This window comes from Colius striatus, chromosome Z, assembly GCF_028858725.1.
Source record: "Colius striatus isolate bColStr4 chromosome Z, bColStr4.1.hap1, whole genome shotgun sequence".
NCBI classification, from domain to species: Eukaryota; Metazoa; Chordata; class Aves; order Coliiformes; family Coliidae; genus Colius; species Colius striatus.
This window is the reverse complement of record NC_084790.1, coordinates 50,334,563-50,362,205: the sequence shown is the minus strand read 5'-3', so window position 1 is coordinate 50,362,205 and position 27,643 is coordinate 50,334,563. Positions and strand designations below refer to the sequence as shown.

The following is a 27,643-nucleotide window of genomic DNA, read 5'->3' as shown; positions in this document are numbered from 1 at the left end:
CAGTTAACATTGTTTATGCAGAAATATCTATAACTGATTCCTATACTACAGAGTAAATTTCAGGTACATATTGTATTTATGTGGCACTAAATGCTATAGCAACTATTTCAAGGGCTAATATTGTGTAAAAACCTAAATTCTACGGCGATAAGAGTTTTCAGTTACAGTCTTACCTTTATCTCTCTGGAGTTCATCTTTGGAAACTGCATCTGCACAGGCATCAAAGTATTTCTGTAAAGTATCAACTTGTCTACACAAGATATCTCTAAAGGTTTCCATTTCTGCAAGCTTTTCGCGTAAGCTATGGCCCTTCTGAAAACACAAGAGAAAAAAGTCTGAAATGTTTTTAACATATTCAGCAATAGTTCAATGCATATAGAAATTTTTTTTAAATTGGATTTATGCAGCTTTTGAGAAAAACAAAATCAAGCACACTAAGGACACTTTAGATATTATCCACTATTGAATCCTGTTGACGTTACATTCTTGTAACATCAATGACATTGTATAAAAATGTTCCTCACTTAGTTTGTCCTCTGGTCTCAAGTTTTTCCTCTTCGCTGCATTCAACAACAGCTTATTGAAAATGCGATTTTGTGTGATATCAACTTTGTTTGCCTGAGAACAGACAATCCTAGTTTAAGATCTTTGCTCCAATCTTTATCACCCTTGTGTTGCTCCTCTTCTGCTCTCCTAGAAGCACAACTCACCTGAGTTCATATGTTAAATATTTATATGCACAAGACAATTACAAATGATAGCATTACTTAAGTAACAGAATCATCATTCTTTCTCATTTAGAGGCCTTAATATTCTGAGGAGTAAACCAGGAAAGGTTAATAAATGCTCCCACAGATTTGATTTCCTTGGCATTCAAAGATGACACCACAGTTTAAAAGAGCACAAAGGCACAAGAGAGCTTTGTGTATGACCCAACCATCATCATATGAAGAATCAGGAAAACTTGTTTGAATGAGTTTTCACATAAATTATTTCTTTTCCAGTTGCGTGTGTTTAAGCATCAATACTGAGAAAACTTTATTGACTAACCTTGAACGAAGAGGTGGATGTTGCAGAGTATCCACTTGCTCCAGAAACAAGCGACACCATGGAGCCATGGCGTCGTAAACTTGACTCAGATCCATAGCCGGACTCAGTCTGAAAAACAAAACACACACAAAGCTAGAGTGCTGAGGCTTTTAATAAAAAATAAATAATGAAAGTAAGATTAGTGTAATTTCCTCTGAAATCAGTCCATTTGTGTCGTGTCAGGAAGCAGCAGGGGCTTAATAACTCCATTTGTGCTTGCATATTTAAGATGTTGATGTAGCATCACTAAAAATCTATTTTTTATCATTATGATCTGTTAAAAAATACTTATCTACAACCTATTATGTGTCCTCAAAAGAACAAGGCAACATATATTTAAGTGTTCAAAAAAAGATAATGTTAAATTGTTTTGGCTTATAAGTAATTTTCAGACAGTAATTAAAAAAAACACAGTACTTCACAATTAATCAGGAGATAAACACAGTTCAGTTTGAATACAATGAGCCTCAGTCAATTCTTCCAACCATTCAAATAGTGTCATTTTATTTTTAAAAGCAACAAAATAGAGATCATAGAAAAACAGACAATTACTGCTATCAAGTTTTATTTTCCTTGTTCCAGGCTTCTTGAGTAGAATTCTTTATATGAGATGGAAATTATATTTTAAAAATAACAAAAGTCTACATAAAACAAGGTGAAAACTAAAAGCAGGAGAAAAAGACAATAATACAAAGTAATTAAAATAATGAAAAAAAAGAAAACCATCTCAATTATAATGACATTTAAAAGACTTAAAATTATGAAGTTTAACAAATTTCCTCACAAATCAAACAGAAGCAAACATTAAGGAACTGGAAGAATAATGGCCCACACATAGCAAAGGAGAAGTATAATCCCAAAAGAGAATGCAAAAAAATAAACAGGTGGTTCAGAGCAATATTTGAAATAACATTAAATAGATGAGTTTGACCCAGATAGTGGCAACATCCTGAAGGACTTCTAACAGAACAGAAGTTCTGCACCAGCAGGAAGAGGCGAGAAAAATGGTATAGGACAAGCAAGAAGCAATAAAGAAATTCTAGCTGTTTCACTTTTTTTGAAAAAATGGAAACTGCATAATCTTTGGGAAGGCAGGAGAGTGCTGTTAAACTATGATGCAAATGAAATTAAAAGTATCAAAAGCAAGAATAACGGACAAAAAGTTGTTTGACGTGTTTAACAAACACTAGGATTCAGACAATACTGAAATATTTGGGACAAAGTGTGTACATTTGAGTTACAAAAGAGTTGTGGTAGAGAAACACAGAGAAATGAAGGTATAACTGAAAAGACATATCTGAGTCAGAGTTGTCAATATAATGCCTGAATAAAATTATCTAGTAAAACCAAACAAGGAGGAGCCTAGAGACAATTTCTATCTGGCCCATTAAACAAATGAGGTGGATGACAACATAGAATTGAAGAAACAGCAGAGAAACAGAATCAGCACCAAAATTAGAAGTAGAAATGAAAAATGAGTATGACCAATAAAACTCAAGTGCAGTTAGAAAAAAGATACTCCGAAAGCGTTGGTGGAAGAAGGCTAAGGTGGTTATCACTATCACCTTAAAAATAAAAAAGGGCACTCGCAAATTTTTTAGATTTAATAAGGAACATCTTAAGTTCATTGCTTCATTTAGTGAAAAATTAGAAACACCGCAGCTTATTTGAACTATCAGAAATAGAAACTGATGTTTAATGATAGCTTAGACTGATGCAACAGAACACAAGACAGTTTCCTTATTGTCATACTGAAAGGATTTATTAATCATTTACTAATTTCTGCTATAAGTCAGGCATTTAAAGGTATTTTGCACTGAGCAAGAGCTCTAGAAAAATAGCTACATAAGTGTAGCAACCAAAGTGCTAAAAGCTTCATTTTTTAAATAATTAGTCCTAGTATTTGTTTTACAGCTTGGCTTTAAACTATCTATTGGATTAGTCTTTTTAAAAAAATATTCACATTGGATACATGAAGCTTTTTTAGAATATCAGTTCAAGTGCTATGCATTAGACCTGGCTTTGATTAACTACTTGGGATATTAAACCACATTTTGAATTGCAACAGAATTCAGTAAAAAGTTTATACCTTAATTCACTATGTTGTGATTTTAACTACAACAGAAGCAAAATAATGAGGTTTTGGTTAGTTTTGTTTTTGCAAATACTTCAAGGCTTTTGGCTCTTTTTTTGCAGACTTTAAGTGCTCCAAAGGCTTGACAAGTGAAAATGAAGTAGGTAAGGGTATAAAACAATTTTTAAAAGGATAAGTATGGTTATACAATTCTTCCATTTTGGAACTGATTAATGAGCACAAATCTCACAAGAGCATTTTATATACGAGTCACACAAGACTTTAAAGCATAAAACATTTGGTTTAAAATTTCCTCTACATCCAAATCTAAAAAAAACTTCACTGTCTGACTGGTAACTTCAGTGTTTATTTAATCATATGCTACAAATATTAAGATGACTCTGAATACGCTTTTACTACAAACAATTTGATAGCGGGGATTCATTATATTTTCTCTGTAGGTTGTACACACTAGAAGGCAAAATATTTAATTTCAATAGTATATGACTTAATGAATAGATAATTTAAAAGATTTTTAAGCTGAAATATCCATTGCATTGAGGTCAGAGCACTTTAACTAAGGAAAGCAAATATCTTCTGATTGCTTTCTCCTTTAAGCGAGAAAGACACACCTATACAAAACCTGGATTTCAGCTTTAGAAGTGAAATTGGTTACATCTTCAAAGAGAGAAATTCAGAAAAGTCACATCTTAATAGTAGTACTCCAAAACTTACAAGAATAGACATAGTCTTGCAAGTGGAAAATCTGGTGATTTATATTCTACATTTGAATTAAATACTTTTCTTTCAATATTACCCTTACAGTCAGTACTCAGCTAATTTAGCTTACAAAATGAAATTCCAAGGATGAAGGTAAAAAACCAAACTTCTTTTCTTATCAATATACAAACTTGATTTTTAAGGTATCTTTTCCAGCCATACATTTATTTGACTATCATTTATGCTTGTGATAAATAATTCCACTAAACAGTTTATCCTCATTTCAGAATTGTATACAATCATAAAAAGCTATTGGCTTGCAAACACTACCAATAACTAGATGCTACATAAACAGCACTTAGGCAAGTTTAACTATTTGCATCCACAGAGTAATTTCAGCAGATGGAACAGAAGCACACAACATTAATCCAAAGCATGTGCATTTATAGATCATGTTCACAAAACTGTGTCATAAAATTATGTTTTAATAGGCAAGGGGAAAAAAAAAAGAAAATTACATCAAGAATACTTATTTGTCAGAAGAACCAAAAAAATAAGTATTCCTATATAACTGATGCTGAAACAAGCCATCTGGCTCACAGCAGACTCATGCAAACAGCTTAACACAAAAGATGAAAAGCATGCATCATGCAAAGCCCCACCATTCTACTACCGCAACATCTAAACGAGAGCAGGTCACTGACGCATTTATGTCTTGCAAAGCAGATCATCATTAACTATTCACTGCAGAAATACTCAATTACATTGAGAAGAGGAACGTTGGCACAAGCTTCTTTTGTTCACAGAATTTTTAATTTCCCAAGGTAGAAATGGAAAAGCAAGTAGAGTCCGTAAGAGAAAAGCTAACAGTCTCTGCTTGAAAACAAAATAACCTGTAGAAGTTGTAATCAATTCATACCATCAAGCACTAATGCTGAGTTACCATGCTACTATATAAATGCAGTTCTTTGAAATTCCATGCGTACTTCATAGCTTCAAAGCTACACTAAAACTGGTATTTCTTACTACAAGGCAACACCTTCAGCTTCCTAAGGCAGTGCACAAAATCCATTAATCCTTTCGCTGTGATAGATGAAAGAGCCACATGATCCAAGGTTCATGTGATTCTTTACTGGAGCAGGTGCTGGTATCAGCAACAAGGCAGTATATCAGAAAAGCTGCTTTCAGTAAAATAGCTAAGTATTCACAGAATCATTTTGCAGACCTCCATTACAGCTCACAGTGATTTGCCAGTTAAGAATCTCCTAAAGTGGGTCAACAATACTCTCGACTAAAGCACAGACTCAAGGAAAGCTCTCCCACAAAACACAAATAAAATGGATGTCTTAAAGAAATAATTTTGAAAATGTCTCAATTTTGTGCCTGTCAAGCACTTCAATGTATGCTTGTCTAACAAGGCAGATATTTTCAGTTAGCATTATAAATTATTTATTATTTTACATAATACGAGCAGCAAGCAGCTCCTCCTTCTCAGCCATATGGCTCACTCTGGGAGGTGATGAAAGAGACATTAGGATACAGCAATTCTAATGATGCTTTCTGCAGTACTTGTGAAAAATTCTACTAAAAAAATCAAAGAGATCAAAACACAATACTTTATGAAAACCAAAAATGTAAAAAAGTAAAAACATGAAGTGAAAGAGCTGGAAGTAGTATGAAAGACTTAGTGGAGACTAAGCAGAAAAGCTCTGTAAAATACCTATGTCCCAAGAGAAATGTTTAGACTTGTTGAAAATGCTTCAGCAAATACTTGAAGAACGGAAGGGTTACTGCTAGGATAAGCCAAGGAAGAGAAACTCTAGGCTGACAGTAAAAATACCACAAACATTACAGATAGGGTAGTCCAGGATACATTTCTGGGTATTGCAGTTAAAGATACAACATCTGTCTGTAGGTCTGATTTTTCAGTTGTTCCATCGGTGCTGCCAATGGAAATTTAAGCAGTTACTAGCAGGAAGGCAGAGATGGAAATTTCACAATGCATGTCACTGCAGATGGATTATAATCCCCCTACCTACAGCCTTTCCATGCACAGTGCAGGAAACTACTTAGAAAGAAAAAACCCTTCTAATATGACCTTTCTTTGCAACTGCAAAAACAGGTAAAAAAATGTAGACATATTTATCCTCCAACAGTGATAAACGTTGCCATATCATAGTAAACAAGCATATTGCATGCACAGGAGGAAAAAACCCCAGGATTTCTGAGTTGAAAATAAGTACAAGACAACTATTTTAACATGAATTCTCTTAACTGATAACATACACAGGAAAACTATTCATCAAATATTATTCAACACCTTTAAATGCTAAGACTCCATAGAAGTTGAGTAGGGAGAGGCAGGCTCTCACAAAGCAGAAGGAAGAACAGACAGGAAACTGAGCAGCAGGACATCCAAGAGCCTCTAGAGAGGGCAACAGAACACCCTTACCATCCTGCTCCTCAGGCCTGGGGATCACTACGGCAAAGTGTAATTCTACAGAATAAAATTCTTCCCTAAGCAAAAGTACCAAAACCCAAGCTGATAATAACTGCACTTCTCCATACACTGACTTAGCAATAAAACTAAATCAGCTTGTACTGCTGGGCTATGAAGCTATTGGGACTGGGAGAAGGTTACATTTGTCCTTCCTATGAATCTAGGCTGTCAGGAAAGGGACAAACAGATGTATAGAGCTACAACACGGTCAGGAAATGCACTGATGTTCCAGCCTCATCTCCCAGTGCACTGAATTAAGTGTTCTTATTTGCTTTAATGCTTGGAAAGCTAGAGGGAATAATCACAGATCTTAAAGAATGAGTTAATTCAAACACATACTGCTTGGTCTCGTTTTAAGGCCACTCCTTGTGCAACTCTGCCTTTAAAAATAAGAACAATTTTGATCCTCACCGAAAGCACTTGCCATCTTGTTATTTTAAATCGTTAAACCCCATATAATAGTTATATTAAATACTACTATATCATGGCTATGTATGAAATTCAAAAGGGAGGGTTGCCAGGGACTACGCACAAGGGCTGGCAGGCAGACGAGGAAGGAGGTAGCAGGGAAGCCCACTGAAGGAATCCGAGGAGCGGCCATCTAGCGCTCCTCCCGGCGAGCCCACTAGGTGGGGGCCGAGGCCTCAGGGATAGCCCAGATCCAGCATCTACAGACAGACGCAAGTAAACCACACGCCATTATCACAGAACAGACACTTCGGTAATAATCTTCCTTTTCCTTCCAAGTGGCAGAAGAAGAATTATTGCCTCTTACCTCACTTGTTTGGTTGGGGGTTTTTTTTGTCTAAGGTAATAAAGCGTTCAATCTGCGTCGAAGTTGAAAAATCACATCCACGTTAAGTTTTAAGCTGAAGAATCCTGAGCTTTGGATAATCAGATTTCAAAGAAGAGCCTGTGGTTAAACATCAATGTTTCCCCCTCCTCTCTTTTGCAGAAAGTTACTTGTTGCATGTCTGAGACCGTTTTGTTGCAGTGCTTAAGAAGCCTAAACTTTGCTTACTCAGATTAAATATTTTTATATACAGAAATCATTCAATTCAAAGTACTGGTGCAGCCAAGGTTCATACTTGCAAAGGAAGAAATAGACTACAGAAAGCTTCACAGCAACACAGAACAGCTCCATCAGTAGTCTTAATAAGCAGAAAAACAAATGCTTCTGCAAGACCCACAAATATCACTGAGTCTCATGTTCAGTTAAAAGTTACTGTGCCATTGTTACACATGGAGACTTTTATCCCCCATTCAATCTTTGGACACTCATCTAGCCATCACAATAGAAATACCTATTAAATGCTTGGCATAGCCCTGATTATATAATAGGTAGCAAATACTGGAGGATGAAGAAAGTTTGAAATGTCAAAAATTAAAAAAAGTCTGTATCATGTTTGACAGAGGTCAGGGAAAAAAAATATTTTATTGACCTTACTATGGTTTTCAACATAGTGCTTGTTTTGCATCTCACACCCTATCAAATCTAAAACATCTTATCTTGGCTTTCAAAACCTATTCCCTATTCCTATTTCCTTCTTGCTATAGCCCTTGTTTTTTATTAGGTCTCACCTTCCCCTTCTTCAAAACTAAAGGAAGCTTGCTGCACCCATTACACAGTTGAACAAAAAAGGTTGTAAAAATAGAAGAATCCCTGGGACACGCACTTTTTGTCACGTTCCTGACATAGCTTCAGTTTCCTTAAGTTTTTCAGGGTTCAAGTTTCATAAAAGCCATTCTATATTTGTGTCAAATTATGTTTGTTCAGAAATGAAGCCTAGTCTAGTTTAAAAGCTCTCTTTATGCACACAGAATTCTGCCCTCAGCAGAAGCTTTATGGTTACTTCCGACCATACATTAATTTGGCAACATAAAGATTTTATGTCTTAAGCTCAAACTAACTAGGCAATAATTCTGACCAAAGGTGATATGGTTTGTTTGTTTTGTTCTGGGCTTTGCTTGTTTTCTTTTGTGGGTTTGGGGGTGGGGGGGGTGGGGGTGGGTTTGTTTGTTTTGAATCGGTAGAGGAGACAATGCAAAAGATTAACACACTAGACAGAAAATATCAATTATAAAGCTCTGAAAGGGTAACTATATAAACAAAAAAACCCCCACAGTTCTGCATGACAAGCAGGAAAGAGCTTACACAATAAGAAACACTTGCAATACCTCCAGTCAAACAACCACTACATAATGGATGGACTGACCATTAAAAAAATTAAATGAAAACATGTATTTGCTAGCACTACCCAATTCTAGAATTGTTGGTTTGCAGGTCAAGAACAAGTCTAACTTGATAAAAACAAAAAGCTAAGGCAATAAATTCTCTTAACACCTCAAATGGTTAGGCACAAGATCTAGTCTCAGATACAGAAACGCCAAGATATGCATCTGGTGCAGCTATTGTCTCAAAAAAGTTTACAAGCAAATTTTAGATTATGCTAAGAGCTCTGTATGATTTCCAGCATAAAAGCTGAGATAATTTCCAAAAGTTTTGTGAACCACCACCCAGAGGCTTAAGACTATGTCCTCCCATCACAAGATAGCTTAACACACTGCACTCTTAACAGGTCAGGACCACGGAAATCGAGAATCCATGTACCCACTATTACTTCTGCGTGTATATACGCACGTCAATATCCTGTGTGACCACTAGAGGGAAACGGCAAAGAGGAAAACAGACGCATCCAAAGGTTACTATTGGTCAAAGCCCGACAGTAACCCTTACCCTGCTTCTGCTTCAGTCCCTGGGCATATAAAGCCTCCTTTCCTTGGCAGTTTTACCTTTAGCCTTTATAATTACACTTGCGACTCATTACTAATTGAGGATAAAGTTTTCTGCACCGCATTGGAAAAGTAATAATGACATCTATTGCTGAAAGAATGACAGGGAACTAGAAGTTTTAATAGAGATCAATGAAACTATTCTGAAGCCATACCTCTCAGCTCAAAACAGGGAGCCAACACAACACTAATTTCCAGTTAAGATTGTTCAAAGTCATTAGCACAAAATTAAACATGCTGACAAATATTTCAGCACAGACTTCTTAAACTTAATCTAACATGAAGTAGTTAGGCTTAATATAATTCACCTTATAGAAACACTTAACATGTGACACAAAACTGGACACCTCTGTCTCAAATACCATGTCCAAGCAGAAGACTTTTCTTCTTGTTCAACTGCCTTGCCACTACTCTGTAGATGTCAAACCCACAGTTCATTGTGAAGAGCAGTTTCATGTACAAGCCAGATGAACAGGCACAGGATTTCTTCATGTACAGAGCACGCATTAAATTCTCACCAAACTAGTTTTCCCTGTCTGCATATGCATATAGATGCATCAGAAGAAACAGAGTTCTACTTAAATCTTTCCAAATCCATAAAAAGTCATGCAGTAGTGATATAGTTATTTTGTTTCAATGAAGTTGTCTACTCATAGCAATTAAGTAGGTTTATTTAGGAGTTTGCAGAAGTGTTTTACATACAGCTTTCTGAAAGTTGTATATATTTGACAATTGTTGACGTTACACATAATATCAGTAAATATATCAGCAAAAATACTAAATTCAACTTACTCTATGAATACAAAAACACCCCACATCCTATCATTATTTATTCATGTTGAAAAGAAACACTGCTCCTCTTTGCTGAAAGTAAACACCCTCTGTGCAAGACAGTAGGAAAAAACAACTTTCAAACACAACACAGGTCTCTACAATCAGCTGACCTACCCTGCCCTTGAAAAAAAACCTAAGAACTTATGAAGGGCTCCTTCTAGAGAGAAGTAAGCAAACCAAGGGATCTGGGCTCTAAAAATGCCCAGGAATTAGTAGATAAGCCTTGTCATCGGTTTCATACAGGATTGTGCTGTGGGTCACCTTTTTTGTTCTCACTGCTTCACAGAGGGGTAAAAAGGTATGAACAAAATATGTCGGTGAAGCACTGAGTACTAACAGAACATCTTCCTGCAATAAGCATTAGCTATAGAGAATAGTGTACTACTCATAAAACAAACTTAATAGCCAATCCTAACTCAGTCTTCTAGTAACTAAACTGTCTTGTTTCTTGGCAGTACCGCTGTGTTTTGTCTAATATGTTCCTACATCTTCTGCAAGAATTTGTGTCTTAATTACACACTGTACTACAAAAGGTCCAGGCAACTGCAGACACATGTTCAACATATACGTTCTCAGAGTAAATTATTTTGTAGACTTGTATATTCTCTACATACTGCTAAAGTCAATCCCATTGCTGGCTCCCTTACAGTGGCATATCACTGAAGAACTCACTACGAGGAAGCCACCCATGTGTTAAAAAGCTCAGAAACTACTTGAAACACTGATGCTATTGCCTGAAGGCACAGCAGTGTGTATATAGGGGATTGACTTAAGATTTAAGGAGAATGGCTCTATTCTTGCTGGTACCTGCTTTAAATTGCTACATGTTAAAAGCTGACTTAACTCCATTAATAAGTGAGAGAAGGGAGATGCCCACGTGACAGTAGGCAAGGCAAGGTGCTTCCAGCTCATTCTGCACGACAGTGAAAAAAAACATGTTCTGCCAACAGATCTTTATTTTGAGAGATCTGTATATAGTCCAATTCACATATGACAAAGTAGCAGCAATAAAAATGTCAGGAAATTGAAGTTATTGTATGCACATCCCAAATTACTCCATACTCAAAGCTGCCTCACAGTCTAGGATAGCAAAAGGAAAACTTTGCAGATTGTGTATCACAAGGCTCCAAAAAGCTTTCTTAAAGCATTTTATATGGAAATAGTACAAGTCAATGAAGCTGGTAGAAAACCTTTCCAGCCACGTGACACAGAAGTTTTGCTTCTAATTGTAGCCTCAGGTCACATATTACATATTTCCTTTCCATATGACCAAGCCCAAACATATAATGGAGCATCGTTTTACTCCAGGTGCACCACACAGCTACTCACAGATACTCCAAGAAGAAAGGCTGGTGCCATCAGTTGAACACTCTTGATCTGTTGAAGACACACATCTACCAGGCATGACAACTTCTTGTCAAGAATCAAAACACAACCCAGCCCAGTAAGTCTCTGCAGACCAATTAGAATCACTTGTGCAAACCTTAAGTCCTATGTGTTGTTTGATTAGACTATGGAAAGTGAAGTCTGAACAGTTGTTGTTGCTTATCTTTGCACTTTCTATCTCAAAACATCAGGTTTACCCAACAGACTCCTTCAAACTTACTAATACCACTAAACATGTATAACAGGTATTTTCTGTTTAACCTCATTTAGCATATTTGCTGGCCAGTAGAAACAAGAATTTAAGTAGAAGCTGAACTTTTGAACAGCACAAGAATGAAGCAAAGCTTCAAGGAGACAATTTAAACCAATCTTTTGTTTACAAAGTCTGAAAACTATCAAAACTGAGGCAATGAAATTCCACCGTGTTAAAAAAGGACCATTTCAAGACAGGAATGAGTAATCTTTTTTAGCTGTGAAGTAGAAAAATATTATAACATAAGCAAGGAAAAAAATAAACTGTTACAATGCGGTTTTAGCGTAGAATCAAGACCACTAGTTTGCAAGTTATCTCTAGTACTACCTCCTGTTCAGAGGATGTACAACTAGATACTCAGGTCTCCACTCTATTGGATGCATTCTTCAGAGAATTACAGTATTTACTTTCAAAGCCAAAGTGACTGTTATGAAACAAAGCTGGAACACAAGGGCAAAGAGAGACTGGGCTGGTTGAAGTGAAACAATCTGCACTGTTTGTAACTACTCAAGTGTGTTGGGCCAGAATGGACTCTAAGCTTTAGTCCAGCTTTAAACAGTTTTAACTGGAACTACTTATTAATAAAGTTGCATCTTTCAGCTGCTGTTCAAACACAGGCCCATGAGTGCCAAAGGGCTGCAGAAACAAAACTTTTTTTCTGTCATGAAAGGGAAGAGTTTGGACATGACAGCACTTAGGTTTGCTGCAACGTATGCTTATGTAGTCAATTTAAACTGATCATTCCCTGATTTTCCCCTAAAATCTTCTTTCAGGAAATAAGAGTTTCCAGCAATAAGTGCACTTAGAAAATACAGTTATATTAAATGATAAGCAGTAACATGTGTAACAAAGAGTTCCTACTGCTAACAAAGTTAAAGTAATAGAATGTGTAAGACCAAGCTGAGTTTTCCTCTTGGAAATAGCATATTTGATTCAATTTTGAAGAAAGAAATTCAAGTAAAGCACTGAACTTGAGCAATTCATCTAATCTTCTGCTGAAACCACAGCTTCTCTACAACATCTGCAAGTTTCACTATCAGCATCCTAACATACATTAGGACAAGTAGGTCTTATCAGATGAGCAACCTCAGCTATACTCGCTTGCAATTTTAAGGTAATCCACAAATCCCCACAATTTATTTCAGAATATCGGGGAGATACACATTTCTGTCTCTATTCCTTCTTCCTCTCCCATTTTGTAATGTCTGCATTCAAATCAATAAACATAGGACAATTAAATACTAGCAGTTAAATATTAAACCTTTCTTCTTCACCTTGCATTTAAAATAAGTATGTTGAAGTCACCAGAATTTTGATTCCTCTGCAATAAGTCCATTCACCTAGATGACACTAAAATTATATCAAATGCATATTTTCAAGCCTTATCTGTTTTCAGAAAGAAAAGGATCTTTTTGTTGTCCTCGGGTGGAAATTATATTGCAAGAATTACCTTAAGTGCTTCCAATAACAGCAAATGGGCATTGAATTAAAAAAAGCAGAAGATTCCCCAGGTCTTCACGGGTTTTAAAAATAATTCCCCCAACTCTTTAGAGTCATGTTGGCTCCTGCAGCTATTCTTCTTTTCAGGAGGGACATGGGGTGTGCGTGTGTCTGTCCCTCTCAAAGGAGCCAAAAAGGTACCTCTTGAATATTACTGATTCTGTATAATTACTCCTTGGACACTTCGCCCATGTGGCTCTGAGCAGCAGCTGCTCCCTATGCCTAGGGTGTAACTCTGGTCTGCTAATATCAACTCCTTGAGTTTCACTAATGAAAGGTCACCAAAGAAAAAACACCCCTTACAAAGTCTCTTTAGAAAGAAAAGAGACTGCATTTGGTAGACGAAGGCATACAGATTATCCAATATTTTTGTGTTAAACTGTTAATGTACAGTGCTGTTTGAGTTGAGTAATAATTCTGAGTAAACAGCACACAGATCTATTTGCCAAGAGTCAACTTTTAACTGTTTAACCACTCACTACTTTTAACACTGAAACTCAGTACTTCCTGCTCTTGATAGGAAGAGCTTAACCTGATGTGAAGGGGCTTTTACCACTGAAGTCAAACTTGACGAAGTCTCCTTCAATGAATTATACTGTTTTCAGGGAAATCATGTAAAAATGTGCTACCACATTGACTTCTAGAACTACAGTGTGTCATTCTGCCAGTTACGAACATTGACATATCCCTTATTTCTATTAAACAAAAGGCCATCAAGATGATCTACCACAGTTTATACAATGTGACTTATTAACACCTTTGGGTTTACTAGTAGAATCCCATCTGTCTGTAGAAATGAGTTCCGTGATTTACTGTAAAGATAGTTGCATGTTTTGCTTAGTTCTGATCACCTCAAGACTCAGCATTATACTTGGCACCAAGTTTACTTTAGTGATGTCCATCACCCTTCATTAAACAGCATGACAAACATACTGACCCATACATAACTGCTTAGCAGTATGATCACAAGCCTTTCATGTTATTTGATACCAAGTTAGCACTTTTCACATGGTACTGCACCCACTAAGGCAATACTATGCTAGTGTGCATTTTGGTGTGTTATTTTCAGATCAATATTTCACTCGGTTTACCAGTCTGATCAAAAAGTTACTTCAACCTTTACATACATTTGAATTTTCAGTCCCTTCATATATTTAGCTAATTTAGGGGAAAGACAGAAATATATTCTCTCAAAAATCTCAGTACTTTTTGGGGTAAGGTTATGAGAGGAGAGATCAAGACTTCTGCTAAGATCATGAAGACTACCAGTTAATGCTCTGACTAGACAGAAGAGAAGACTTCTTAATTAGGAACATATGGTAGACAATAGGTAACAAAGGTTTAAGATTAAGTTGCAGGTATGTATACAGCTTCAGACTCAGATAAGCAGCTTCCAACAGAGTAACAAGCAAGCTCAGCTATGACTCTAGACACTAACAAACAACTAAGCTTTTCTTCAACCCATCAGTCTCTGTACTTCAGAAAGTACTAGAAGCAGCACAATCACTTAAGAAACTGAACCCAACCCAAGAAGAGTAAACAATTACTTCTGGGAAGATCAAAACTCAAGACAGTAGAGCTGGAAAGACTGGTTAGACATTTTTTGCTCCGGCAACCACTGCTAATAAGACAGTAGTATAAGAATGTTACCTCTGCTAGCATTTTCCAAGGTTTTCTTAGCACAGCTAACTACTAATAATCCCATAGATTAATATTTACATGCAGTGTTCAAACAAAAGCTTGACATGAAGTATTGTTAGTAGGAAATTTCTTAGGGCAGCTCTTAGATTGATGAAAGGAGTAAGCCTCAGTATGAAGGTGAAGCATTCCAATTACAGAACACAAGGAACTGAGATATTCAGTGTGTTTACCAGGAAGTTGAAAGTCAAATTTCCTCTGTGCTTGAAAAAAGCTACTCCTGCAAAATCTCTTACACTTGAGTTCATAAGAGAAATAATATAATGACAGAAGAATAAATGTAATATTCAGAAACACTTTAACGTCATACCTAAACATTTTACCTGATGTCCATTGTCCTGTTTACCCAGAAGCTGATACACATTATCAACAGATTTAAGCAAGAACTCAATCTCTTAGAATTGGAACAAAATAATAGAACAGGGGGGTTTGGAAGAGACCTCTAGAGATAAGTCCAACACCTCTGCTAAACCAAGTTCATCTAGATCAGGTCACACAGGAACATGTCCAAGTGAGTCTCCCGCAGAAGCAGACTCCACAATCTCTATGCAGCCTATTCCAGTGTTGTCACCCTCACAGTAAAGAAGTTTTTCTTCACGTTCCAGTGGAATGTCCTGTGTTCCAGCTGGTGTCCACTACCCCTTGTTCTGTCACTGGACACTACAGAAAATAAACCTCCCTCCATACCCACGACACCTGCTTTTCATATATCTGTAAGTGTTGATATGATCCTCTCTCTCTTCTCCAGGCTAAAGAGATCAAAGTCCCTTTCCTTATAAGAGAGATATTCCAGTCCATGATCATCTTGGTAGTCTTTCACTGGACTCTCCAGAAATTCTCTATTGCTCTTGAACTGAGAAGCGCAGAATTGGATACACTATTACAGACACGCAGAGAGGGAGGAGAACCTCCCCCCACCTGCTGGACACACTCTTCTTGATACATCCCAGGACCTTACTGGCCTTCTTGGTCACCAGGGTACATTGCTGGCTCCTGTCTAGTTTGCTGTTTGCAGGTCTCTCTCTGTAGAGCTGCTCCCCAGCAGGTCAATCCCCAGCTTGTACTGGTGCATGGGGTTGTTCCTCCCTAGATGTAGGACTCTGCACTTGCCCTTGTTGAACTTCCTCTCTGCCCAACTCTCAAGCGGGTCGAGATCCTGCTGAATGGCAGCACAGCCTTCTGGGGAATCAGCCAGTCCTCACAGCTTGGTGTCATCAGGGAACTTGCTGGGAGTACCCTCTGTCCCCTCATCCAGGTCATTGATGAAGATGTTGAACAAGATTGGCCCCAGAACTGAACCCTGTGGAACTTTACTGGCCAAAGGCCTCCAACTTGATTCTGTGCCATTGATCACCACCCTCTGGGCTCTGTCATTCAGCCAGTTCTCACCATCCATTCATGCAACCCACACTGCCTGAGCTTTCCCAAGAGGATGTTACAGGAGATGGTGTCAAACGCCTTGCTGAAGTTAGGGTTGATGACATCCACTGCTCTCCCCTCATCTATCCAGCCAGTCATGCCATCATAAAAGGCTATCACGTTGGTCAAGCAGGACTTCTTATGAGTCCCTGCTGATTCCTCATAACCATCTTTTCCTTCATATGTTTAGAGATGACATCCAGCACTGTTTCATCACCTTTCCAGGAATGGAGGTAAGGTTGATGAGTTTTGAAGACTGGATTGACATTGGCCTTCCTCCAGTCCTCAGACACTTTACCTGTGCTCCACTATCACTCAGTAATGGAGAGCAGCTTAGCAATAACATTGGCCAGCTCCCTCAGCACTCATGGGTGCATTGCATCAGGACCCATGGATTTGTGGGTGTCCAGTTTGACTAGTAGATCCTTAACCCGATCCTTTTAATCAAGGGATGGTCCTCCTTACTTCAGACTTCATTTTACACAGACTGGGCTTCCTGAGGGGATAGCCTTAGCACTAAAGACTGAAGCAAAGAAGAGATTCATGAGCTCCACCTTCTCTGTATCCTCCATCGATAGGGTACAGAATTCATTCACCACTGGGCTCACATTCTCCCTAGTCTTCCTTTTGATGCTGATGTACTTTAAGAAGCCTTTCTTCTTTTCCTTTACACCGTTTATCAGATTAAATTCCAAGAGGGCTTTAGCCTGCCTTGTTTCATCCCTGTATACTCTGACAACATTCCTATACTCTTTTTCCATGTTCCATCAACTTCCCTCTTCCATTTGGGATGTTTCAGAAGCCTCCTGTTCATCCACACTGGCCTCTTACCTAGTTTACTTGGTTTTTCACTTGTGGGAATTCACTGATTTTGGGCTTGGAGGAAGCGGTGCTTGACTATTAACCAGCTTTCCAGGACACTCCTACTTTCTAGAGTCCTATCCCAGGACATTTATCCAAGCAGGTCTTTGAAGAGCCCAAATTAAGCTCTCCCGAAGTCCAGGGTCACAATCCTGCTTGGTGTCCTGCTTCTTCCATGCAGGATCTTGAACTCCATCATCTCATGGTCACTGCAGACAAGACCACTGCATACAAGACCCAAACTTCACATCCACAACCAGACTTTCTTTCTTGGTCAGTACAAAGTCCAGCAGCACATCTCTCCTTTGACTCCTCAATCACCTGTTACAGGAAGTTGTCATCAATACACTGCAGGAACCTCCTGGACTGTGTGTGCTTGGCTGTGTGACTTTGCCAACAAACATCAGGGTGGTAGAAGTCACTCATGACAGCCAAGGCCTATAATCCTGAGGGAGCTTTCAGCTGTCTGTAGAAAGCCTCATCAACTTCTTTTTCCTTATCAGGTGGCCTGTAGTAAACTCCCACAACAATACCACCCTCTTTTATCTACCCCTTAATCTTCACTCAAACTTTCAACCTGCTCTTTGACCTCTCCTAATCTGAGTTTAATACATTCCAGTTGCTTTCTCACACAAAGAGCAACTCTGCCACCCTGCCTTGCTTGTCCATCTTTCCTAAATAGCATACAGCCATTCATGGCTGTGCTCCGGTCACGTGAGCTGTCCCATCGTGTCTCTGTAGCTGCAATGAGATCATGGCCCTGCACCTGCACCCACATCTCCAGTTCCTCCTGCTATTCACCAAGCTGCGTGCATTGGTGTACAGGCAACACAGGGTCTTACTTGAGAGTGCAGGTTCTCTGGATGGGTGCAGCAGAGGAGTCTCCACAGTTAAATACTTTCTTGGGGAAGTCAGCCTTCTTTGTCTCACTTTGCCTTGAAGCTGAGGAGCATTCATCACTGCTTTTGTTGCTGGGACATATTTCTGTTGGATGGGATGGCACGAGCATTGCCATTTATCATCCTGTCTCCCAAGCCCTGCAGTTTAAAATCTGCTTTAGCAAGTTGGCCAGCCTATTCCCAAAGTTTCCAGTGCGTCTTCTAGTCATATATTCTGTCACTTTAGCAGATTATAGCCAAAGAAGGTCCCATTTTCATAAAACCTGAAACCTTCCTGTTAGCAACTGCCACTTAGACAGCAATTGACTTTCATTACTTGTCTATTTCTGTCAGCCACCTTTCCCGTGACTGGTAAAATGGATGACAAAATAACTTGGGCTGTTTTTCACTTGTGCCTCCAGGGCTTTGTAGTCCTCCTTGATTTGCTCAGGCTGTGGTGCATCATGCGTGCCACATGAAGAGCAGCAGAGGATAGTAGCCCGTGTTCTTGACAAGACATGGCACTCTTTCAGCCACATCTTGGACCTTGACTCTCAGCAGGCAGCACATGTTGTGTGACTCCTTTTCAGTTTAACAAATGGAACAAGTAGAACAGCTTGAGGAGGCTCCTTTAAGAGTCCTCTGTGAGTTGTTATATGTAAGATGCTTCTCAAGTGCTGTGTTTTCAGTCATTAAGAGTTTTGCATTTGTACAGTGTTGAGACTAGCAAAAGCTCAGCTTTACCCCCTCATCCACTCCTCAGACATCTATCTGGTTGAGTCTTCTGCTTCAACATCACAATTACTGCTAGTAGTAATATTTTTAAGTACTTAACAGCATATTCAGTAACTCATTTAGAACAGAAGACAAGAGAAAACGCAACATGCAGATGACCTTAAGAGTGAAATTATTGACTCAATGCTTTTTACGTAAGATAACATTTTTAAGGATATGTGTGAAAAAAGAAACACATTCTATGTGGTTACCAAGTACTGTGTAAAAATGTCAAGCTAGCAATGTCAGTTTTGTCTTTTTCTTTTCCTGCAATAATATTCTAAAGTTCCTTTGCTAACTGTAATCAAAATTGTCACAAATAAAGGTTTGAAGGGACCTGTAAAAGATCACCTAGTCCAATCCCTCTGCTAAAGTAGGTCCACCTAGATCAGGTCACAGAGGAACATGTCCTGGCAGGTTTGAAAACCTCCAGAGAAGGAGACTCCACACCCTCCCTGGGCAGTCTGTGCCAGGACAGCCTCACCTGAACAGGAAAGAAGAATTTCCTTAAGCAGAACTTTTTGTGTTCCAGCTTTTGGCCATTACCCCTAGACCTATCACTGGACACTACAGAAAAAAATATTGTCCCACCCCCTTGACATAAACCTTCCAAATACTTGCATTAGTAAGATTCCTCTCAGTCTCCTCCAGGCTGATCAGTCCCAGATTGTGCAGTCTTTCCTCATAAGAAAGATGCTCCAGTCCCCTGATCGTCTTGGCAGCCCTGCACTGGACTCTCTCTAGAAGTTTCCCTGTCCCTCTTGAACTGGGGAGCTCAAAACTGTACAGATCATGCTGTCTAAAGCTTGCCCTGTAGTTTTCTAAATTAATCTATGAATGAGGAGCCACATTCAGAAAATAATCGTCTCAAGATAAATGTCTCAATTCTAGTTTACTTGTCTGGAAATGTATTATTGTTTAATAAAGGAAGTGAGTAAACTATTTTAATACTTATGATAAAATAAAAAAAAAAACAAGTTGGAGTATATTAAGAATTTCACAAAAATCAGAATTACAAGCTAAACTATATTTAACCTGCTGACATTGCTATGCTATTTGGTAAAAAAATTGCTAGCAAAGTCACTTTAAGTTTTACTCTTCATGATATTTCCGTATAACTCTGTTGTAAGTAGCTGATTACTCCTTTCCCAGTGTCTAAACAACAGTAAAAATAATTACTTAGTCACTCCTTCAAGGTAGCTTCCTGATGCTTTCAAACTCGGACTTTGAAGTCCATGGCTCCTCCTCTAGATACAAACGTTGTATATCATCACTTCAAAATGAAAAGCAGAGCCTACCTACTCCTTACATGCCAACGCTGACAGATATGTAGATATCCCTCTGCAGAACGACCTCTTCCAGTTTGACAAACTGAAGATAGGAATTATAAAAAGTTCAGCAAGACTTAAAATAGTATTTTAGTTTTATAAATGCAACATTTTGCAAATCCATAACTGTCAATTTATTTTGCTGAAGAGTTCATTCAGGCCACGATAGTCTACTGTCAGTCTCCACTCTCCAGTAGACTTTCGCACTGGCCATATGGGACTGTTAAAGGGTGAGTGAGTTTTGCTGATCACCCCTTGGCTCTCCAGTTGGTGAATCAACTTATGAATGGGAATCACTGAATCTCTGCTGGTGCGATATTACCGCCGGTGCACCGTTGTGGTTGCAATTGGCACCTGTTGTTCTCTGACCATCAGCAACCCCACAACAGAAGGGTCCTCTGAGAGGCCAGGCATGCTGGATAGTTGTTCAATTTCCTCTGTCTCCACTGCAGCCACACCAAAGGCCCACCGGTATCCTTTTGGGTCCTTAAAATACCCTCTCTTAAGGTAGTCTATGCCCAGGATACACGGGGCTTCTGGGCCTGTTACAATGGGGTGTTTGTGCCACTCATCTCCAGTTAAACTCACTTCAGCTTCTAACAAGGTTAGCTGTTGAGATCCCCCTGTCACTCCAGAAATACAAACAGATTCTGTCCCTTTACAACTTGATGGCATCAGAGTGCACTGTGCTCCAGTATCCACTAAAGCCTTGTACTCTTGTGGGTTTGATGTGCCAGGCCATCAGATCCACACTGTCCAATGAACTCGGTTGTCCCTCTCCTCCACCTGGCTGGAGGCAGGGCCTCCCTAGTACTGGCCATGGCAGTCATTGGATACTTTTTGTAGAAAAGAGCTAGAAGTCCCCTCGAGGGGACTAGAATAGAGCTCAACACTTCTATTCTGTCTAGGGAGTTGCTCACTGGAAACTGGAGCAGCATCTTTCCAAGAGAAATTGCTCCTTGTAGTGGTTTTTCCCCGTAGCTGCCGTGTCCGTGCCCTTAAGGCCGAAGTAGGTTGCCCATGCCACTTGTTCATGTTCTCTCCCTGGTCCCGCAGGTAAGACCACAAAGCACCTCGTGGTGTCTGCCCTCTATATTCCCTCTCTTGAACAGAGGGACATCTACTAATAGCTGAAGTATGGACTTGGGCAGGTGGAGTGCGGGACATATCTTCTTTGAATTGGTGGAACTCTTTTGACATTTTATCTACAGCCGAGACAACAGCCTGTAGGGAGGAAGACAGACTTTCTTCATATTGCCGAAGTTGAACACCCATTTCCCCCACTGTTTTCCCCTCACCTTCTTTCCAGGAGATGACTGCCAATGAATTAGCATAAGATGATGGTGCACTTTGCAGAAATCTTCGCCACATAGACTGTGTGCACTGGACCTCATCTGGGTCTGTTGGTAACTGCTCATTATAAATCATTTCCCGCACAGCTAACTCCCTCAGGTACTGGATACCTTTGTCCATTGTGGTCCACTTGCCTGGGTGGCATATGATATCTTCTTTGAAGGGGTATCTTTCCCACACACCAGACAAAAGTCTTCTCCAGAGGCTGAGGACTTCTGTCTTCCTTCCAATCGCCTTGTCAATGCCGCCATCCCGGGACAGAGAGCCCAGCTGCCTGGCTTCCCTGCCCTCCAAGTCCAAGCTGTTGGCCCCATTCTCCCAGCACCGGAGCAGCCAGGCAACAAGGTGCTCGCTTGGGTGGTGACTGCAATCTTTTCGCACTTCTCACAGTTCACTCAGGGACAAGGATCGGGTGATTATCTCTGGCTCTGACTCTTCCTCCCGTTCCCGTGATGACACTGGTTCATCTTCATCCCTCACAAGGCAAACTGATTTTTTTATGTGTTTCTTTTTCTGGATAGGAGCAACTGACACTGCCACAGGCTGATCCTCTGATTCAGGATCAGTGTCTGCTGTTGGAGTTAGGGCAGCAACAGCATCAGTTGCCTCAGTTTGAATAGCCACAGTGGTTGCTAGGGTAGCATTCCTAATCTGTACAAGTAAAAAACTCTTCCAATACCTGTTCATATTCTTCTGTACATCAATCCCTCCATAGCTGCCCAACCTCATAACAGTCTGGAAAACACATTTCACAACTCTACCCAAGAAAAACACCCTACCTAGAGGACAGAGCAATAAAACCACAATGGCTGGGACATCCCAAGTGCATTCTGAATTGTCAAAAGCTATTGCAGTTAACTTGAATGAGTAAGGGAGGATGGAAAAAATGGAAAAATTACATCCCTCCATTTTTCCCGTGAACTGGGTGTCATTACTGTCACTACATTCTGAAAATAAATGTCCAAGTTGCAGAAATGCCAACCAAGTCATGTACAAGTATTGGCCTAGCTCCATACCCAGTGATACAACCATACCATAAGCCAGTAACAACCAGTATGTCAGAACGAGTGCTTTCATCCCTTTTCCAAAGGATATAAACACTATCAGAGAGAATACATAGTGCATATGACAAATTATGGGCCAACAGCAGTTAAGCAAATACATCAACATTGTGACAATTGTTTCAGCCTACTGTGTCTTATTTCAACCCTGCGGGCCCCACGTTGGGTGCCAAATATGTCGTGGTTTTGCCCAGCCGGGAACAAAGAGCCACGAGGGTGCTCGCTCACTCCTCCCCTCCCGGTGGAGTGGGAAGGGGAACCAGAGAAAAAGGGGAAAACCCACGTAGGTTGAAATAAGAGCGGTTTAACAGAACAACAATAAGAAGAAACAGGTTCGGGGGGAAAAAGGAACAGTTTTAACAGTACACGAGGGGAATATACAAAAGGAATGGCGCGTGCCGCGGCTGCTCACCACCCGGGACCCGACGCGACTCCCCCTCCGACCGGCAGCCCCGCCTGTGCTCCCGAAGCCCCGCCCCCGACTAGCTCCCTGCCTCTAGGTGCTGGGCATGATGTCAGTATGGTATCGAATACCTGTTGGCCAGCCCAGGTCAGCTGCCCATGCTGTGCCCCTTCCTACTTCCTCATCAAAGTTAACTCTATCCTAGCCCAAACCAGGACAACTTAAAACAGTATTTTAGTTTTATAAATGCAACATTTTGCAAATCCATAACTGTCAATTTATTTTGCTGAAGAGTCATAAAATCAATAATTAATATGTGGGAAAAATTACAACTAAGATGGAACAAAATGGGACAAGTCTACGCCAATGCAACATGGTGTAGACTTTAAATATTAATTTCAAAACAAATTCTGAGCAAGTTTTCAACTCAGGTGTTAGATTAACACTTCAAGAAATTATCAGGCTCTCAGAAGTCCAAGTTAATTTGCTCAAAAGAAATTTAATTATTCAGATGGTTCTCAGCAATAAGCAATCCAGTTCTCTTGTCTGTATCTTTGGGAAGTACTGCAAGTTTTTAAGTTAACATACTGACTGTACCACAATAGAAAGTAAAGAAGGAAAACCTGGCCTAAGTTTAACATGTGCAAAGAAATACTTCCTACTTCAGTGAAAAAGTAAATCCTGCTTTTTCATACCACATAGTACACATTTGTTTTGTTTGTTAGAAGTTACAAACTGTAGGAGTTCAAGTTTTCTAAAACTAAATCCAAACATTTTCCTCACAGCACCACACTAACAATATTTAATCTGGTCTCTTTAATCTTAGGTTAGAAATCCCATATTACCATTTTCAAACTTCACTAGAGACTTGGAGTCAGTCTTTCAATTTATTATTGAAGAAAAGTAACTCTTTAAAAGCATCAATACCTTGGTACTCATGCAAAAAAAAAAAAATCAATGTTTTTACATCAAAAAAAAAAGTGGAAAACTAGTCTGGACTTGAGTTCTTCAGCAATACACGCTGCCATTAGATCCCTCTAAGAAAAGAAAAGATCATTGCCATCCTAGATCTGACCATCACTTAGAGTAGAACAGAGAAGCATTTTTGTGATGCACATGCTTATAACCAGACATTTTACAGAGAAATATCTGCACCCCACGTTTAATGGAACATTTTGGTAAAGAAAGGACTCCTGGTTACACATGAAGTATAAGGCTTATTTGCCTCATTGATGGTCTTAGTGCTATTTTCGACTTTTCCCTTCTTCAGCTCAGAGAGACTAATGAGGATTTTAGAAGCTGTTCTTGAAATATTTCATCTAGTAAGCATTCAGGAACCTCAATACACTTCTTGGCTTCCAGCTACTCATTGGTATTGCTAAGCAAAAAGTTTTTCTAAGTCTGCTCATTATCAAATTTAATATAAAATTCATTTTAAACCAGTGTTTTCTCTGTTCAGAGCACAATGAAACAGTCCATCTTTCATACTCTAAACAACCTTGTGACGTGCTACAGTAAGTCTCACAAACATACTTTTGTTCGCAAACAGCTTAAGCAGCCTACCAGAACTACCTGCCCACTCAGTAAGCAACAAAGAGCTTAAAACACAAACAAAAGTACTTTATACAACCCTAGTCTCCAGTTAATCAAAATGACTGCTTAGTAAAAGAAATAACTTCCCTTCACAATTTTATTCCAATTACTGTGTGTCAGTTTAATAATCTAGTTCTCACATAAAATCAATTTTTATCAGGTAACAGTTTGTCAAGAACTCCTGCTTGAGTTTTGGCAACTTCGTCAGGAAAGTTCCCTCAGAAAAACATCAGTGACAAAAATTTGAACTTTTCATTGAAATGGCATAGTTTGCCTTATTTTTTTTTTTTTTTTAAAAAATCATCTCCTCTCAACATCAGAAGTTTAAATGTAAAACTTCTAAAAGAGTTGAATAAAATGAAAAGATGAGTGAAAAGTTACTTCAAACTAAATATCAGTGAAGAGATTACCTTCCAGAGTCCAAGAAAATTTATTTCAGATCCTATTATTGTTATTAAGAAACACTATGTTTTTGCCACAAAACTAGAAATAAGCTACACAACAGTGCACTAGCTATTAACAATTTGGAGACACAGTCTTTAAGAAACATTAACAATAACCAGATTGAAAACTGAATTTGGACATTTCATGTTTATTTACATCAAAACACCTATTTATGTATATACAGCACTTTTTCCAAGACTTCTGGTGGTAAGATTCCATGGTATTTTGGTGGAAACTGTTAGTAGGAACAGATGCACCACCCGAAGCTGCTACTGTATTATGAAGACAACAGAACACTGCACTGGAAAAACATCCTAGTCACTTGTTATTTTCTGAGATTTAATTAAGTACTTTTAACATGAGTTCAAGCTATTGCTATGAGAATGTATTATCTTCTGCTGTTCTTGCCTTGTCTTGATCATGGTATTTAGTTGCATGTTACTAAGAGAACCTTTTTAAATAATGCATTGCTTTAATATATTAAATGGTTTGATGGCTTATTTGGAAGTGAGATGGCATAATATTTCCCTCTCCATTTAAGAATGAAGACAACTGCTATTTGTCTCGAATATTGTTAACACTACAGAGTAAAAAAGAGCATGCAAGAAACTGAAAAATGTCAAATAGTCATGAAACTGTAAACTACATATAGTAAAGCCAGTAGATTGAGAGCAGTCCTAATACTACATTAGGACAGCAAGATGCAAACTGAACTATTTCCTGTCAGTTGAGCATTTACAGAAAGAATTTTAGTTCCATTTCCTATCTCTATGTACACTTCTCTTTAGTTTACATGTATTCCGGAACACATTAATTTTAGCACTCAGGAGAAAAATAACTTTAATAAAATAATTAAACACTCATTACTCTTACCCTGATACTAACTCTAAGCAAATATTGAAAAAAAATCCACAAGAAACCTTTCATTCTACTTTCACATAAACAGACAGACCTGGTATATATTTTGCATTTTAAATATTTTAAAGAATCACCAAATTCTTGCAAAGCATGGAAGTGTAAACTGTCCAAACTAAAATCAACATGAAAATTATCTGTTTTTTAAAAACTGAAAAAAACCCGCATCATTTAATCAGGCTTCTTCACAAAGGGAGATCACTTCTGGAATGCTAGAACTCTTGCTTCCTCAACACTCATTAATGATCTGAAAAGAGCACTGAATAAGATTACTTAAGTTTACCAGTAATATCAGACAGAAATAGAAAAGCACAGAGATAGGTAATGACAGGGGCTGGGAAATAAGGCAGGAGAAAAGAATTCAGTGTTTATTAATACAAGTTTTATTTTTAAGTGAGACAGGATAGTAATTCCAAATTTACACATACAACGGCAAACAAAGCTATTACCACTTTATACTTCCAAATTACTAATAGGTGGTCCCATAAAATTGTCAGCACTGAACTCAACAACAGTGAAGTACAGCCTTAGAAGAGGAAAACAAACAGGATGAAAAAGATCTCCCTTTGAGGTTGTGTAGTATAAAGTTTACGGCAGGATTTGGGTTACTTTCAACATTCATTCCTGCATGGTAGCCCATCCCATGTTTCTGCTTGTCTCAACCTAAAGCTCTGCATTTAACCAGCTAAATCACTCAGCAAACATAGCCTGAATTTTAGCCTAGGGCTATCAGGTTCCATGTCCCCAGAACACCACAGTTGAAGATCCGTATGTCTCAATTTTTGAAATGCCAACTCTATGGATGTATATTCCAGCAACTTGTTCACTATATCCTCTTAAGACATTTCTCCCAGGTATGGGAATAATAGCAATTGGAACTATTTTTGTCTTAAGAACACTCCATGGTTAAAATTTGTATTTTTTTCATTAAACTACAGAAAAGAATTCCGGCTTTGAAGCTTTTTGTATGTTTTAATGCTACCTCTGTATCAAAGTGAAGGCAAAATGCCAAGCTATAAATGGACTAAAGCTAAATGAGATAATTTTTTTTAGAGAACCTTTGTCAAAAGGATTGCTTTAAATTTAAGAGCATGCACTGCTTGTCATAATGACTGCCCAATAAAAGGCAAAACTTTCTAATTACACACAATACTTACATAAGCAATACTTTAGGAAGATTGAGGTAAAAATAGGTACCTACTCAGATATTTTAATTTGTATTCACATAATACTTGTATAAACCAGACGTAGGAGTTGCATTGTGCTAGGTATTGTAGTTCAACTCAACACCTTGGGGCAGTGCCTATCATGTACCTGAAACATAATAGATGTTTCATGTGATATGCGCCTCAAAAATACCCGACCTTCATGCCCTTTAGTTAAAATGAAAATAACTGAGTTCATTGGAAGGCATAATGAATGAATTGTGAAAAAGTTGAACCAAAATGCTGGTGAAATGCAGGGCCTTAAAAGACAAGGAGACAGTAATCAGATCCAGTAAAAGCAGCCAGATGATGAAAGAAAGGAGCATAAAACCAGAATGATTACCTCGGAGAACTGACTCTTAAGAGTAACAAGTTTAACATTTACAACAGATAAGAAACAACTCAATCAGTGAGGAGGAACAAAACCATTAAAAAGTCATGAAAACATAAGGCAAGTTTCCTCTTTTTCAAGCTGAAGAGCCCAAGAAAGATTCACAGTTGTTAGCTTCCAGCTCTCTAAACTCTTTTCTATGAAGCATAAGCAAACAAATTCCTTTGAAAA

General features: G+C 38.6%; 1 protein-coding gene across 3 annotated transcripts in view; it reads right to left on the bottom strand.

Moving 5' to 3' along the window:
* CERT1 (ceramide transporter 1) overlaps positions 1–27,643 on the bottom strand; it is a 76,813-nt gene that overhangs the window by 28,293 nt on the left and 20,877 nt on the right. For all 3 annotated transcript variants that reach the window (XM_062019455.1, XM_062019453.1, XM_062019454.1), the window contains 2 exons: positions 1,051–1,158; positions 174–312 (listed from right to left, as the gene is read on the bottom strand). In XM_062019455.1, coding sequence (XP_061875439.1) covers positions 174–312; positions 1,051–1,158 — 247 coding nt within the window. The remainder of the gene's footprint in view (positions 1–173; positions 313–1,050; positions 1,159–27,643) is intronic.